General features: G+C 36.4%; 1 protein-coding gene across 1 annotated transcript; it reads left to right on the top strand.

Annotated features, from left to right (window-relative positions):
• Positions 1-455: 455 nt before the first annotated feature.
• On the top strand, positions 456-17,846 carry ndufb9 (NADH:ubiquinone oxidoreductase subunit B9; the record flags this gene model as incomplete). The annotated part of the gene is given in 3 exon segments (XM_052578155.1): positions 456-654; positions 7,554-7,667; positions 17,614-17,846. Coding segments are annotated over 3 exon segments (445 nt in total), but the record flags the coding sequence as incomplete, so codon positions are not given.
• Between the last annotated feature and the right edge of the window lie 783 nt (positions 17,847-18,629).

Raw genomic sequence — 18,629 nt, 5'->3', positions numbered from 1 at the left:
AGACAAAGCTATGAGACAGGCTGGCATCTAAAAATTGACATTTGTCACACAGTGGAGACACTTCTGGAAATATTTTATGGAGTTTACACTTGGAGAACCGTGGTTTTTCACTGGTATATAAATATCGATATTCCGTTTTTGAGAATTTATACAGTATCGGCAAACAAAATATTGCGATAATCACGTGTATTGCTATTTTACCTACACCCATACTTTTTACCCAAATTATGAAAACCTGGGGTACCTAAGGCATTTTGGAAGCAATAGTACTAAATAATGCAAGAGGGAGAGTGGAATCTAATATTTTTTTCATTGCAATACTATATTTTGTTTATAAAAAACACAGTTTCATTGATGAAACCATGATAGTAATAAGCCATCCATCATTTTATTTGTGGTTACATTGGTTTTTGTCTTATTCCTAACCATACCATTCACAAAAAGTTATTCTGCTCTTTCAGGGATAAATATCGTTTCTATGCATGTTTGCTGCGAGCACGCTTTGATGAGAACAAACATGAGAAGGACATGATAAAGGCCACCATGATGCTGAAGGCAGGTGAGGAGGAATTCTGGGCCAATCAGCACCCGCAGCCTTACTTGTTCCCAGACTCTCCTGGAGGAACATCCTATGAAAGATATGAGTGCTACAAAGTAAGTGACAAAGTAAAATTCTCTTGCAGGTTTGCTGGTGTTTTTTTTTTAAGCTTAAATACAATTTAATACAGAAGAGCGTATGCCATCTCCACCATCTTGCAAAAATGACGCTATGCTGATTTGTAGAGACACAGAGGAGAGGAATTGTTGAAGAAATTCAAACAAAGTTTTATTTTTTTGTTTTCTTCGTGTAAAAAAAAAAAGTATTCTCGTCATTTCATAATGTTAGGGGTTGAACCACTGAAAAAAGAAAAAAAAGACAATCACAGAGGACTATCGTTGATATGAAAAAAAAATAAATAAAAAAATAAATTCATATCACTGTTATTGTGGCAATAAGAATTCACGATGTCGATATATCGTGATATCTATAGAAACTTTGGGGTGGGGAGGATATCAGTCAAATTATTTTTTACTTTGTTTATTGAGTTTTTCTTTTTCACCCAACAAGCATAATATTGATACTAATAAACGCAGGGCACAAGACTCTGGCTTTCTCTGTCTTCTTTGAAGCTCTTATGAAATAACAAGAGAGAAAATACTGTCAAGTTCAACAGTATGATGAATAAATATTAATGGTAACACTTTACAATAAGATGTCATTTGTTACCATTAATGTATTAACGAACATGAATGAACAATGAACAATACATTTATTACACAATTTACTAATCTTTGTTAATGTTAATAAAAATCGAGTTATTCAATGTTCATAGTACATTAATGTTTACAAACACAACTTGTGATTTTAACAAAGCATTAGTAAATGCTGAAATTAACATGAACTATGATTAATAAATGCTGTGGAAATATTATTCATTATTATTTATATATGTTAACTAATGTAATTAACTAATGTTAATTAATGAACTTTATTGAAGAATGACTACAGATGAGGCATTAAGTGACCAACTTAAAGGGGGGGGGGGGGGGGGGGGTGGGGTGAAATGCTCGTTTTCACTCAATCTCCTGTTAATCTTGAGTACCTATAGAGTAGTACTGCATCCTTCATAACTCCAAAAAGTCCCGGAAAAACACGACCGGCTGGAGGCGTGACGTGTGGGCGGAGTAAGCTTTTGCGTTGAGAGCATGTGGAAGCTGTGACATTACCGTAAGGGCAAAACCATCATCCAAAACAAACCATGGCTTACAGTCAGATTCAGCCGTTTATTTATGATCCAGAATCAGATCCCGAGGCTGAAACTGAACGAGAGCAGCAGCAGCAACCACTCGCTCCGAGCGGGGCTCGAACCCGGGTCTCCGGCATGGGAGGGGACGCACTAACAAGGAGGCAGAGATATTTTAAGCAGTTTTACTCACCGCCTGCGGCTCCAACACACGATCGTGACCCTTTTTTCGTTGGGATTGCATCATCCTTAATAAAATAAACGATATGCAAATCCGTCGTCAAACTAGGCCTTGTTTGTAAAACAAGCATCTTCGAAATGCAAAACAAAAACACTTGTACAACTCCGTTGATGCTCTGTAAAATAAACTCCATCCACTGGTCCCTTAATGCTGTTTTTTTTTGGTAATCTGTGCAGGGTTGTCTTACCCTGGCAACCAAAAACACACTTCTTTTGTGACTTTTCGCGACGCTCTCGCTCTGATCAGTGTATCGCTCTGATCAGTGAAATGTCTGTGCTCAGCCTCGCTATACAGGAGCACGCGCTCTTCCGGCAGAAGGGTTCTTAGGACCCATATAAGGAAATTCCGCTCCATCTAACGTCACACAGAGCCATACTCGAAGAAAACGTTCCGAAACTTGTGACAAACCGGAAGGAGTATTTTGGGAACAAAAATACTCCTTCAAACGAACAACTTAATTTTTGAAACTTTGTCCATGTTTAGCATTGGAATCCAACTCTTTAACAGTGTAAAATACTCAGTATGCATGAAATAGCATTTCACCCCCCCCTTAACTTTTTACAGAGTTTAATGTAGCAGCAATGTGGTCGCTCAGTTTTTCAAGATCCGTTTTAATCGTGTAAATGTTCATAGATTTGAACAAAGAAAGAAATAGTGTTACTACGCACAGGCCTTATTGATTGCAAAAATAAGACGAGTAAAAAAACGCGGTACTTATTAAAATAATCACCCTTTAATTAAGTATATGAACACAGAAAACCGCTGTTAACCCCTTACTAGTAATCCCCCTTTTTTGGCATGGAGACAGAAATGACATACCCAAAATAAAAAGGTTTCTGTTCATGATTCTTTCTGACTAGATACATAGTCAACATTTGTTCACAAAGCTGACACTTTAAAGTTTACTGTTCAGGAATCAGAATCACTCAGACTGTTATGATAATAGAGATGTATAAGCTCAAACATAAAAACAAAAATAAAAATATTAAAAACATATTTTTTAAATGTATTTTAAAAATTGTTGATGAAGGATATGAGTTTGAAAAAACAGTGTAGCTAAGGCCACAAGTCTTCCAAAACTTAATAAAAAATTTCATAATCGAATCTGTAAAACTGTGAATTTTATGAAATATTTTCTAAGGCCATGTCATGTGTGTTTTTAGAGAAGGCTAATCAGATTGATTTATGGCCCTTGTCATCTCTGTAAGATCTCACATGTAAACTCTCCTGTGTATTTTGTATGTGTGTTAAACTGTGAAAACTGCCCGATTCATTATTCTATTGTTCTCACCAAACGAGTCTTTCACACCTCCGCCGGGTATGACACATTATCCGCATTATTCTTTTATCATTATTCTTTTGTTTTTATTCCACCTTTATTAGCCTTTATTGTGGTTTTTCAGGCTTTACAAAGACACAAAGCAGCAATCTCACTTCAATCTCTGTTTGCATTTAGCCCTTATTTATCAAAAGTCTTCCTATAAAAATACAACAAAACATTTTCTTACGACCTTACGTGAATTGAGACAAAAATGCATTATGAAGAAGAAATGCACCTGCTATTAGTAGCACTGGAGCTAACGTTAGCATCAAGCTACATCAGACAATTTATGAAATTATTAGTACACTTTTACTCAAAACTCACTTTAAACCCCGATCGAGTGTTTATAATAACTTCCTTTAGCGATCAGGGGTGGTATTTGGTCGTTTACTGTTGTAAAAATATGTTATTTGTAGCCTTTTTCATCGCTGCACAAGTTAGCATTTCCAATGTACATTTTCGATTTTTATTTTATAAAAACGCCCCAGATCTCAAGAAAATCTCATACCAAGCTTTACTATCGTAATCGCGGGTTTATTATTCGGATATTTCATGTATACAGAGGTGTTTCAGTGTTGTTGTGAGCAGATATGAACCAGGAACTGTTCACGAACCATGTGACACGATCTGACGCGGTCCGGTTTTGGGACTGTCAGATTGACAAGCCGAAGGTCCAATCAGAAAATTATCTTGTTTACTCACTCACAGAAAACAATATTTTGATTTAAATTTTCTAAGACACTTTTTGTTGGTAAAAGTCATATGCGAGTTGGCGTCAACTATCATGAATATCATTGCTATTTACACCTGAGAAGAGAAAGGCCTGCATAATGAACTGCATAATGAGCTTTTAAGTCAGCTGTGTGTCACTGAGAGGGAGGTGTTACAAGAAAGAATGTGAGAACAAAATAAATTCAATAATTTTATGTTTGTAGTTTATTTAGAATATATTTAATTATCCCACAACATAATTTAATATTCACTTGGGGGAGCAGTTAAACAGTTTATTAGGAACAATCAAAGCTGACTTTCAAACTAATTTTTTTTGCATCATTACTCCAGTCACACAATCCTTCAGAAATCCTTTTAACAATCTTATTTTCTACAAAAAAAAAACATTTATTTTTATTATTATTATTGTTATTTATTAATATTGAAAAGAGCTGAGAATATTTTTCAGGTTTTTTAGGGGGAATAAATTGAAAGAACAGCATTGCTTTTACATTTGTTAGTAATCTTTATTTGTTAAATTTATATTATTTACATCAAGCTTTTTAATGGTATAGTATTGTATATTGTTATTGAAACCATTTCACTTGATTATACATTTAGTCAGGAATTATAGTTTGGAAAAAGTCTTTGGAAAAATGTTTACAGGTTATGTGAAAACTAGTACAAGTATATAAATAAATAAAAAGAGACTTATGTTTATGATCTCTGCTGAATAAAGTGCTTCATTCTTTTTTTCTGAGGAAATCCATTTCTCAAATCCTCAACCACATCACATCTTTTTGGGGTGAATTATGTCTTATTTCTCTCATCGTGAAGCAAACAGTAAAATAAAAGAACTTGAACAGTCTCGCTGCTTTTTCTTCTGTATGGGTGTATTCAAGCCTGCACGCTTCAGTTTGAATCTGAATAGCGCGGGGGCATGGTCGCATTAGATATAATGAAGGGAGACGTGAAAAACGGACATCGCGTTGTTTTCATATGGATTACCTTATCACAGAATATTTGTTTTCGGCGGCACTTGTTTAGTTTAACCCCTTACTAGTAACCCCCCTTTTTTGGCATGGAGACCGAAATTACATACCCAAAATAAAAAGGTTTCTGCTCATGATTCTTTCTGACTAGATACATAATCAACCTTTGTTCACAAAGCTGACACTTTAAAGTTTACTGTTCAGGAATCAGAATCACTCAGGACTGTTATGATAATAGAGATATATAAGCTCAAACATAAAAACAAAAATAAAAATATTAAAAACATATGTTTTAAATGTATTTAAAAAAATGTTGATGTAGGAAATGAGTTTGAAAACACAGTGTAGCTAAGGCCACAAGTCTTCCAAGACTTCATAAAAAATTTCATAATCGAATCTGTAAAACTGTGAATTTTATGAAATATTTTCTAAGGCCATGTCATGTGTGTTTTTAGAGAAGGCTAATCAGATTGATTTATGGCCCTTGTCATCTCTGTAAGATCTCACATGTAAACACTGATGTGTGTTTTATATGTGTGTTTGGCTGTGAAAACTGCCCGTTTCATGATTGTATTGTTCTCACCAAACGAGTCTTTCACACCTCCGCCAGGTATGACACATTATCCGCATTATTCTTTTATCATTATTCTTTTGTTTTTATTCCACCTTTATTAGCCTTGATTGTGGTTTTTCAGGCTTTACAAAGCAACAAAGCAGCGATCTCACTTCAGTCTCTCTTTGCATTTAGCCCTTATTTATCAAAAGTCTTACTATAAAAATACAACAAAACATTTTCTTACGACCTTACGTGAATTATTGAGACAAAAATGCATTATGAAGAAGAAAAGCACCTGCTATTAGTAGCATTGGTGCTAACGTTAGCATCAAGCTACATCTGACAATTTATGAAATTATTAGTACACTTTTACTCAAAACTCACTTTAAACCCCGATCGAGTGTTTATAATAACTTCCTTTAGCGATCAGGGGTGGAATTTGGTCGTTTACTGTTGTAAAAATATGTTATTTGTAGCCTTTTTCATCGCTGCACAAGTTAGCATTTCCGATGTACATTTTCGATTTTTTTTATAAAAACGCCCCAGATCTCAAGAAATTCTCATACCAAGCTTTACTATCGTAATCGCGGGTTTATTATTCGGATATTTTGTGTGTACAGAGGTGTTTCAGTGTTGTTTTGGCCAGATAACTACCAGGAAGTGTGCAGGAAGCATGTGACACGATGGGGCGGTGTCCAGATATGAAACTCTAAGATGGACGTTTGAAAGACCCAATCAGAGTCTGAGTCACACACCGCACGAGCTGTGACTACTGCACGCACACAGAGATCGCTGGGAGAGGCTGTTTATCATCTGATCGCGTAAATCCGTGGAAAATGAATAGAAATGACGATTCTGTCTGAAGAAATATGAAGTAAACATCAGTAAATATATCCATATATCTCCGCAGATATGCATCTTTTGTCTATAAATCCTTATTGACGCTGTTCAGTGAGTCTATGTGAACACAAATAAACCGCTCTTGACGTGATTGAATATGAGTGAGTTGTGAATTTCTATTCAAAATGTGGCATAATACGGATTTATTATTTTGCACTCCTGACATAAATCACTAAATATCTGTCACTGCAACAATGTTTTATCAAAATATTGGTCAAATATCGAAGCTTGAGTCTTTAAACTTTCCATTGATGCACAGTTTGTCCAGATGAAGTAAGACAGTGATGTTTAATGTGCTGTGAAAGTGAAACAATAATAAACTGGGGCCGTCAGCGATGTTTGCACGCAAAGGGGTTAAAAGTAGACATGTGAAGCTTTCTTTAGATAACTCTCTCATGTCTCTTCGCTGAGTATTCACGGAGTTCAGTGTCTATAACTTTTAATATTTTTGAGCATTATCAAATCTAATTGATAAAAAGTAAAACCCTAAGGGTCTTCTTTCCAAAGACACAAAAATTATGTTTGTAACACACTGAAGTAGGAAACTGTTACAATTATAAATTTGGTAGAGCACTTTCAGCTGTGAGTCCCATAATGGGGGGTGCTGGCTAACAGGTTAAATGCATATTTCTCACCGTTCACCTTTTTACTATAGCCACGAGGGCCCGTTCATCGCTGCTTGCAGCTTTAATTTCATTTGGATTACTTTATCACAGAATATTTGTCTCTTATATATAAAAAATATATATATATATATATATATATTTATTTATTATTGTTATTGTTTTTGCTTTGAAAAAAGTACACATATTTGTTGTATATGCTGTCAATTATAATTCATAGTCTGTTAAAAAAATAAAGAATCAATTGCAATCTGCGAATCTCATTTTTTCTGGCCATTTTAACATTATTTGGACCAAATTTGTTGACAATTAATTGGGTGGAGCTAATGAATCTCATCAGAAGAATAATAAAAAGACCAGAGGCTACATGACTTGTGAATGTCATTTTCAGTTATTAATTACCTGTTCACTTTCTGCAATTCTAGGTTCCTGAATGGTGTCTAGATCAATGGCATCCCTCAGAGAAAGCTATGTATCCTGATTACTTTGCTAAGAGAGAACTGTGGAAAAAGCTGCGGGTTCAGAGCTGGGATAAAGAGGTATGATCATGTCTTTCTGTGGCCTTTTGCACAAACCAGATGCTTTGCTTTCAGGGTTCCTGAACGAGACCTTCCTCACACTCATGGGATTTTAAATGACATTGCCTAATTTTTCAACTGAAATTAGTCTGTATGTCCTTTAACTCACCATGAAATCAGTGTGCACTTCTGTTGCACTTAATGCCATTGATGCAACTTTTTGTTTGGAAGAAAAGCACTCTTGCTAATAGATTTATCGGTAACACTTTAAAAGAAGGTTCCATTAGTTAATGTTAGTTAACTACTTTTGTTAATATGAACTAAGCAAGAACAATCCTTCTACAGCATTTATAAGTCTTAGTTCATGTTAATTTCAACATTTACTAATGCATTATTTAAATCAAAAGTTGTGCTTGTTAACATTAGTTAATGCACTGTGAATTACCATGAACTAACAATGAATAACTGTATTTTCATTAACTAACATTAACGAAGATGAATAAATACAGTAATGTATTTTTCATTGTTTGTTCATGTTAATTAATACATTAACTAACATTAACTAATGGAACCTTATTCTAAAGTGTTAACGATTTATCATTTATGCAATGCAGTGATTCTTCACTCAGTTGTGCTGCTCATATCAGAAGATTATTATGAAGAGTGTTATGGTTGAGGAAGGAATTTGTAGCTTTATTCTCAAACTAAAATTCTTGTTCATCCATAAGATGAGAACTAGACCATTTATCAACCTAAATGTACTTAAATGATTTGGAATAAAGAATACTGTCCAAATATTAAAGCTCAAATCTGTGACTCATAGTCACACATTGAAAAAAAGAGTGGTTTTATATATATTTACATATATACTGGTAAGGCAGTACTATGGACATAATTTAAAGATTTTTAAATAATATCAGCATGATATACAGATAGGTGTACTATGAACATACTATACAGATGGATTATGTAATAAGTGTATGTACACTGTAAGCTGAAACTATGAGCATGTACACGAATGAATATGTAAGCGATGAATTAAGCTGTACAAAACACTAGTGCAATGGACATTAAAAAAAATGGCACAGAAAAATATTTCAGTGTCCAAATGGATCCTTCAGTATTCTTGATGTACGGACGGTAGTGCAAGTAATAATAACTGCAACGGTTTTCATTTTTATTTTATATATATTTTTTATTTAGACCCTTACTTGTCACCCCCCATTTTTGCCATGGAGACACAAATGATATACCCAAAATAAAAAGGTTTCTGCTAATGAGTCTTTCTGGCTAGATACATAATCAACATACTCACCTTTATTATTTGGATTATTAGGAACACCTGTTCAATTTCTCATTAATGCAATTATCTAATCAACCAATCACATGGCTGTTGCTTCAATGCATTTAGGGGTGTGGTACTGGTCAAGGCAATCTCCTGAACTCCAAACTGAATGTCAGAACGGGAAAGAAAGGTGATTTATGCAATTTTGGGCATGGTTGTTGGTGCCAGACGGGCCAGTGAGTATTTCACAATTACTGGGACAAGTATTTCACAGTTATAAGGATTTTCACGTACAACCATTTCTAGGGTTTACAAAGATTGGTGTGAAAAGGGAAAGATATCCAGTATGTGGCAGTTCTGTGGGCGAAAATGCCTTGTTGATGCAAAAGATCAGAGGAGAATTGGCCAACTGATTCAAGCTGATAGAAAAGCAACTTTGACTGAAATAACCACTCGTTACAATCGAGGTATGCAGCAAAGCATTTGTGAAGCCACACCACGCACATCCTTAAGGCGGATGGACTACAACAGCAGAAGACCCCACCGGGTACCACTCATCTCCACTACAAATAGGAAAAAGAGACTACAATTTGCACGAGCTCACCAAAATTGGACAGTTGAAGACTGAATGTTGTATCTCCTCATCCACCACCAGTATGCAGCATCCACCTGGATGATGCGACAGTAGCCATAGTGGGCCAGAACGCCCACCCCACACCAGCTTACTGGTGGAGAGGAGACAGAGTGATGAAGCCAATCAGCAGATATGGGGATTGTTAGGAGGTCATGATGGTCAGAGGCCAATGGGCGAATTTAGCCAGGATGCTGAGGTCACACCTCTACTCTTTTCGAAAGACATCCTGGGATTTTTACTGACCACTGAGAGTCAGGACTAGTGTTGTCAAAAGACCCGGTACTTTGGTACCAAGTCGGTACTAAAAAAATAAAAATGTCATGGTACCAAGTTTCTTTAAGTACCGGTGGTACCGAGGACCCATTCAACCCGGTTCTTGACGCATACAGCGCTATGATTTCCGCGAAGCAGAAAACATGGACGGAATCTCAAAATCCAGTTATGAAAATGAAACTTACATCTTAATATGGACAGTCACGGAATTTGTCAAAGTTAGCATAAATTAATCAAATCAAATATCCATATGGACCAGTATCTGTAAATGTTAAGCCGCAAAAGTTGGTTGAAATATGAATCCTGCATGTTCTGCGCGTCTCTGTGAATGAATGAATGGCAGAGACATGTGGGTTTGTTTACTACATAGACTGAAGCGCATGACGATTGCAGTAATTTCAGCATAAATACATAAACAACATCAACAGAACTGTTCTGAGTCCCTTTACAAGCATTTTACCGTTTCATTTGAGTAATACCAGTGTCAAAATAAAAGTAACCCGTATTTTTTATAGAAAATCCCCTTTATTTATCAAAAAATGTTTACATTTAATTAAGACAAATTTATATATATTTAAAAAAAAACTTTAAACATAATTGTAAATGAATATAAATAATGGCATTGGTTTTATTTTTAGTGATAAAAAGTGTTTTTTCTTTTTTTTAATTAGAATATTTGTATGTTTTGCTTTGGTACCGAAATTGGTACCGAGAACTGTGGATTTTCACTGGTATCGGTACCGAATACTGAAATTTTGGTACCGTGGCAACACTAGTCATGACCTCGGTTTAATGTCTCATCCAAATGATGGTGCTTGTTGACAGTATAGTGTCCCCATCACTACACTGGGATGCTAGGACCCACACAGACCACAGGGTGAGCACCACCTGCTGTCCTCACTAGCACCTCTTCCACCACCAACCTAGTTTTCTCAGGAGGTCTCCCATCCAGGTACTGACTAGGCTCAGCCCTGCTTAGCTTCAGTGGGAAACCGGTCTTGGGCTCCAGGGTGATATGGCTTCTTGGCACACTTTAGGCCCCATAGTGCCAATTGGGCATCGTTTAAATGCCACAACCTACCTGAACATTGTTTCTGACCATGTCCATCCCTTTATGGCCACCATGGATTCATCCTCTGATGGCTACTTCCAGCAGTATAATGCACCATGTCACAAAGCTCGAATCATATCAATTTGGTTTCTTGAACATGACAATGAGTTCAATGTACTAAAATGGCCCCCACAGTCACCAGATCTCAACCCAATAGAGCAGGGATAGGCAACTTCGGTCCTGAAGGGCCACTGTCCTGCAGAGTTTAGCTCCAACCCTAATTAAACACACCTGAACAAGGCAATCAGTGCTTTCTGGATTACTAGATAGATACAGACAGGTGAGTTTTTATGAGGGCTGAAGCTAAACTCTGCAGGATAGTGGCCCTCCAGGACTGGAGTTGCTTATCCCTGCAATAGAGCATCTTTGGGATGTGGTGGAATGGAAGCTTTGTGCCCTGGATGAGCATCCCACAATTCTCCATCAACTGCAAGATGCTATCCGATCAATGTGGGCCAACATTTCTAAAGAATGCTTTCAGCACCTTTGAATCAATGCCACGTAGAATTAAGGCAGTTCTGAAGGCAAAAGGGGGTCAAACACAGTATTAGTATGGTGTTCCTAATAATCCTTTAGGTGAGTGTATGTTCACAAAGCTGACACTTCAAAATTTACTGTTCAAGAATCAGAATTACGCAGACCATTATGATAATAGAGAGATATATAAGCTCAAACATGAAAACAAAAAAAAGATATTAATAACATGACATAAAATCCTCATTATTTTTTCATTTTTCTTTTGTTTTTATTCTGCCATTATTAGCAAATGTTCTGCTATTTTAAGGTTTGCCAAGCCACATCGCTTCAATCCCAGTATACATTTACTCCACTATTATCAAAAGCCGTACCCTAAAAAATACAACAAAAAATGTTCTTACCTTATGTGAATTACTTTACTGTTGTAAAAATATGCTATTTATAGCCTCTTACATCGCTGCAAAAATTAGCATTTCAGATGTACATTTTCAATATTGTTATACAAATACCCCAAATCTCTAGAAAATTACATACCAACTATTTACTATCGTAATCGTGTGTTTATTATTTGGATATTTCGTGGGTACAGAGGTTCCTCTGTGTTGTTGTGGTCAGATATAAACATGGAAGTGCACAGGAAATGCATCACAGGCTGGGACGGGGCGGGATATGATGCACAGTTATGATGCACAAGACATGGATGAATCAGGTCTCTGTTAGCAGCAGTGTTCACACGGAAGAGTACACGCACAGAGATGGCACTTGGAGCAGATGATTATTATCGCTAAAAACAAGAATAAAAAATTCCCTGAATTCTCTCAAGTAGAAAAAAAGGTCAAAAGCAATCCAAAACAAATAATGTGCCGGTTATGTTGTTTTCCCTTGCTCTGTAACTGAATGCAAATGTCATATTAGGCCTAATTATTTATTAATAACATTAACAGCGAAGCGTGCATCTTACCATGGTGAGTGGAAGCTTAGTATAATAAAATCAACAAAATAAGTCTTCATGTTAAGAAAGAATAGTACACAAACATTTCCAAAAATGTAAAAGGTTATTTTAAAATAAAGCGTTCATTAATTATTTTATGACAAACATTTTTACTTTCTTAAAGTGCACTCATTTATTGAGCCTATAAAAATATTAAGAATCACTAACTATTATTGTTTTTATCATCATTATGTGTTATTATACAGGTTATGCATAAGAAACTTTAATCCAAAATGACTTACAAAAGAGGAACAAATTACTCCAGACTCAGTCACAAAGCCAGGTTTATTTTACAATAATAATCAAGTGCTAAGATTAACACAAATTAAAAAATATTTTGATGCACATCTTTCTTATTAAATCGTTGTATTCAACCTCGTACTACACGTGATAGAGAATCGCTTAAGACACTTTGCTGTAGGCATATTCCACATAATAGTATTCAATAAAACTGTATGTTAACACATAGGCTACACAGGGGCTTGCTGCATGAATCCATGGGTAACGTTACAGTTTACAAATCCGAGGGAATCTCCTGTCCAGAGAAATGCAAGATCTGACCACGGAGTGAGGGTTTGGCGACAGGCCGGTGTAACGTGAGCAGAAGAGCAAGAGGCCCCGTGACGGGTGACCCAGAGAGAGGTAGCTGCTTTCTGGGGGATGGTGAAGGCACCTCTTCCTCCCCTGGAGGAGGGCCAGGCGGAGAATCTGGAAATCTTGACGGGAGAGCAGTTGCTATTCTTCCTGGCGAAGGACGCGATAGAGCCTGTCCCTCCAGCCGATATGAAGACGGGGTTTTACAGCCCGTACTTCATTGTACCCAAGAAAGGCGGTGACTGATCTTGGATCTGCGAGTTTTGAATCAGGCCCTCCATCGGCTACCGTTCAAAATGTTGACACAGAAATGCATTCTCGGGTGCGTCCGTCCCCAAGATTGGTTTGCAGCGATCGACCTGAAGGATGTATACTTTCACGTGACCATCCTTCCACGCCACAGACCTTTTCTGCAGTTTGCGTTTCGAAGGACTAGCATATCAGTACAACCAGAGAACCAGCGTGCACCACCCACGAAAAACCAATCATCCATCCGCAAGGGTTTGGGACACGGTGGGGGATTCCACTCGAGTCTTACCCTCTCGGCGGCACGGGAAAGCATAGCTGCCACTTCAGGATCCGACTCAGGCTTTTGCCACCGTCCCAGAGGGCGGCAATGCAGCCGAATCGTCATCCGACAGTTCTCCCTCCGATGCTGAGATCGACATCCGGTCGGGGGGAGTCCCACTGGATACTGCTGATACGCTCCTTGAAGAGGGCCCAGCGCGTTCCGTGGGTTGCTCCACTGGAGGTGCAAGAGGAGTGGTGGTCCCCAGAGGGTTGGTTCCCTGTGGGGTTTGCCACCACTGTAACCCTCAAACCACCCGCGCTGCACACAAAGCTTCCGAGAACATGCTGAACTCATAGTTCACAGCAGACACTGTTGAGCAGAGCGATACTAACGCTTGGCTCCAAAGCGAAAAGCTGGTATGCATTGCACCTGCTGCCTTCTTATACTCACGCAGTGATCAGTGGCAGCTTGATACAATAATTGCATGCCAATTTGCATTGGCTCGTTTAGTTTACACTCGAAGTAGATTTGTCTATCGAAGCGATATCCCATATTCTACGTGGCGTGGAGAGTGACCGACTGAAAGGGAACCGCAGATTGCCTGAGATGCACTCTAAAGTCTTTTTTTTTTTTTTTTTTTTTTAACGACATCAACATGAAACTAGTATATTGTATATAGCATATGTTAGAAAGCCATGGAAATATTGAAAATGGTTCTGTCAGAAGTGCATGAGCCTTCTGTTATGGGAATGAGTAGACATTCAAAAGGCCCTTTTTACCGACGCACGAACCGCCGCAGCAGCGGTATAAAGTGCATTTGACAACTTAAGTGATTTTAAAGGAGGACTTCTTTTAAAGTTGGGCAATAGCAATTGGCCCCAAAAAAAAAAAAATCTGGATTTAGGATTTACATTTTTTTTTTTTTATCAAAATTCAAATGAGTAGGAAATTTTACAAAACAAGTTTTAACATAGTGCTTTATCATTCATTTAGCAGTCAAATTTATAACTGCAACAAGATGATAAAAATAAAACCGTAATGTTATTACCTTAATGCTGGAAAGACCTTTATTTTTATTTATTTATTTATTTATTTATTTATTTATTTATTTATTTAATACTAGCCCATCATGCATCTAACCATCCACTCGGCATTAAGAGCTGTTAAGATTAAAACTGGCAGCTCAGCAGTGAGTAAGTGTCATGGACAGAGGACCTGTTAATATATTTGCTAGTCTATATTTCCATCTCGTTATGCCGGATTTAGTTTTTGTTTGGTTTCTTTTTTCATATAGAACTTATTTGTAAATAGAGCAGACACTTTCTGTGTGTCTACACCAAACACGAGAGTTGTTATCCGAGCCCCACAGCGAAAAGTGTCTAAACTTGATGACATCACACTATAGTGTCAAATCATCTGAATACAGTGTCAGAACATTTCATCATAAACAGAACGAACATCAGTTCACTGATGGGGATCGTGTCCAGTGTATCCATCACTGTGTTCTGTTGTCTTTTGTTGGATCACCCCAACCTATGTGTCCAGTGTAGACCTGGCGTGTGTTTTTTATTGTTTTATTTAGCCCTGCTTGTTTTAATGTTTTTTATTAAATATCTGTATTGATTGCATGGTCATATTATCTAATTATTTACTGCCATGCGACCTACAAAAGTAAAGCTTGGCGAGTCGATCAAAGAGCATTGCTGCAGGTTGATTTTTGGCGGATGTGCTGTGCTTGTGCAGCCAAGGTCGTCTTCATTTCGTCAGTTGAAACATCTCTCTCACTCGCAGCAGAGTCTGTGAGCAGCAACAACTTCCCCTCCGCGCGCACTGATACCAGAAACTCTCTCCGCCTTCACGCCATGGATAAAGTATTTCAGTGTTTGAAATGTTATGTTCATAACGTAGCATATAAAATAATGAGAAAAAAAAAATAACAGGAGAGTTTCAAAGTGGTTTAAGCTATTTTTGGTAAACTTTTTTTCCCTATATCACATGCCAAACTAGTAATGTTGTAAGCATTAAATGTTTAATTGTTGCTTTCTGCTGTGAACATTTTGTTTGTGATGGAAAATAACAGTAAATTTTTGTCAGTTATTTTATCTAAAAAGATTGATTAACTTCAAGATTTCAAAATCAGATATCATGCTGATAATGTAGTAGTACTGTAAGATTACATTCGTTTGAATGCATTATTGCAAAAGCGATTGAGTGTGAATGTTTAAATCATGCTTTAACCCGAAAATAATCAGTAAAAGAAACAGACAAACTCTTAACATCCCGCTCGACTCTCATTGTAACCCTCTGATCAAGCTATAGCTAAATATGTTTAACATTAATTCTTGCTGAATATGCAGTTATATTATGGGCTGTTGGCATGAATTGTACTCGTGATGGAGTGCTCTTGGAGCGAGTGAAAACCACAACGCTCATATTCAAGTGTTTGTGCAAAAATTATTAATGTGCATTAATGACAGAGAGGCGCCGTCTCATCACTTTAATTTTTTTCCTGATAATGAATTTATAATTTTTTTAACCTGTTAAATGTCACCCCGTCCCGTATACGGGACGCCTACGTTGACTATACTATATTACAATCAAATCTCATCTAATCTTGACAAACTATATATCGTTGGAAAGGTCTAAGACTCCCAAATATATATTTTACCAATATTTTTTGTTAAAAATTATGTAGGAAAAGTAATAGATGAATTTATGACGAGCGCACCCTCAGAAATCTACATTACAAAAGGAGCTTTGACCTTTGTTTAAAAAAAAGACTTCCTCGTTCCCTTTTTCTCTATCACATTTTAGAAATCATCAGAAGTTATATATCACTTGAAAACATAAAATCTCAAAATTCATCCTTCAAAACCCATTTTAAAATCAGACATTGCATTACCATGTAAATGGTACATCAAAATCATGTTACAAAATGTTTTCAGTCATGAATTATACAAATTTATGTTTGTATCATGACCATTCATGTCTATCTTCAAAAACGTGAGTGACAGTTATCAGGTTAATTAACATAATATCGTGGTGTATCACATACATTAAAACATCTACAGAAAGCTTGAAATGTTTTTTAAACGAAAATGAATTGTGCAATTTGTGAATGTTGCATTTCTCTCGTTGGAGAGAGCCAGGACTGTGAATTTCATCTTGCAGCCGACAAGAAAACATTTGTTTTTTTAATAAATAATTATAATGTCTCATTTTTCACAATCATTTGGCTACTCCTGCTTGTGCTTTGTTGCAAACTTAATGCATGTGCTTGAGCGTGGAATATATTAAGATTTGATTATGTGAATTTAATATAAACCTCTAAATAGTTGAACATAACAAATGATCGACTAGAACTAGAACAGTCCTTTATAAACCAGTTCAGCAAGTGAAAGCCTCATAAGACACTGTCCATATGAAAAAGCAAGAGATTCAAACCTTTATCTCGACCCCCACAATCCATACATAACTACCCCCAAAAAAACCAACCCCCTCCAGCTGAACTGAATTCGGTCTGTGTTTTGAAAAAATGAAGGTAACAGTATTACACATAATATTTTTAAGTAATTTGCTCATTACATTTTTTTTACAGTGTATTAGGAGTATTCTCCAGGTTGACGATTGCCTGAAGTCCATATTATACAATCATTATTCTGTAATATTCATTGACACCAAAACATGCTATCACTCCTCAGATTTCTACAAAGAAATTGTAGCAGTAACTGCATCTGGCACACACAGCACGTTTTTCCCTACTCAAGGAATCAGTATTACAGAGTTGTGTTACCAAGACATTCCCTTTCCCATAGCTGATGCTAATTTTCCTTCAAATACACACCCTTAGTGTGTAGATTTATGCCACTGGATATGATGTAAATTTCATACAAAAATTAATCTCACTGAACATACTTTTATACATTAATTGATTCTCATAGAAAGTTTTTGGTATTACATTTTAAGAACTGCTAATTGACAACAGCTTTCTCAGAAACAAAATATTAAGTCAGATTTCAGCCAGTAAATTGGCACTGGTTAATCAGTATATCTTAACAATATACTATAAACATTTCTTTTTTTTTTTTAAGGTCCAGCAGCTGCAAAATGAAACCCCTGCTGATGGCCCTAAATCTGAGGCCCTGCCCCCAGCCCGTAAGGAAGGAGAACTCCCACCCCTGTGGTGGCAGTTTGTCACTCGTTCCAGAGAGCGTCCCATGTAAGGATGTGTTCCGAAGATCATTTAGCATAGGTGTTTAAACCGGCCCTGTGTTTGTCAAACAACACTATGCCCTAAATCTTAATTAAAGTATAATGCAAATAACCTCCCTTGTATTCATTTGCTGTTTTTTTTTTTAATCTCTTATTTAGTTCTAACATGAATGGTGTTTGATGATAGGTCCTTAATGCAATCTGCTAGCAATCAAATTGTTTCATACATGGCACAAGCTGATGGGCCTCTACTTTTTCTGCAGCCAACAAGCTTGCTTGCTCAACATTGTAGTAGTCAGTGGTTAACTGTTCCTGTAGCAAGCTATTTTAGAGTTCCTCTAAAATTAAATGAAAATGTCAGTGGAATATTTCATTATTCCAATTCACAAAACATTGTGCATGGCCTGCATTATTATTGTTTCCTATGGTAAGTAAACATGCATAAGGTTCAAAATTATGTTTGATGTAACTTGGATATAAAATGCAAGTAGTAAAATATGTATTTTGCAGGGACTTGGGAATTGGAAATTTGCCATTGTACAGTTTTATAGCTGATGTGTTTTAATAAGATAAACTACAAACTAAAATCGTTTAAGGTAGCCTAAGGGGAAATCCTTAAGATAATGTATTTGTGTTAAACGTGAGTGAAACATATCCTTATTTATGTTGTTAAAGTTCAGCATTTAATATAAGTGAATTCATTGTGCCATTTTATTTTATAGCCTCTTTTTTGTTTTGTTTTTCCGATTAATAATAATTAAGCTTTCGCTCTTTCTCTGCTGTCTGTAGAAATTGTTGTTAATTCTTAATTTGGGTACAGCAGAGACATGTTACAGATTATAATATAATCCAAAAGTCATGGCAACAATAATTTCTTAAATCAGTTAAACAAATA

Source organism: Carassius gibelio, chromosome B16, assembly GCF_023724105.1.
Source record: "Carassius gibelio isolate Cgi1373 ecotype wild population from Czech Republic chromosome B16, carGib1.2-hapl.c, whole genome shotgun sequence".
NCBI classification, from domain to species: domain Eukaryota; kingdom Metazoa; phylum Chordata; class Actinopteri; order Cypriniformes; family Cyprinidae; genus Carassius; species Carassius gibelio.
This window is presented reverse-complemented; position numbering and strand designations above follow the sequence as displayed.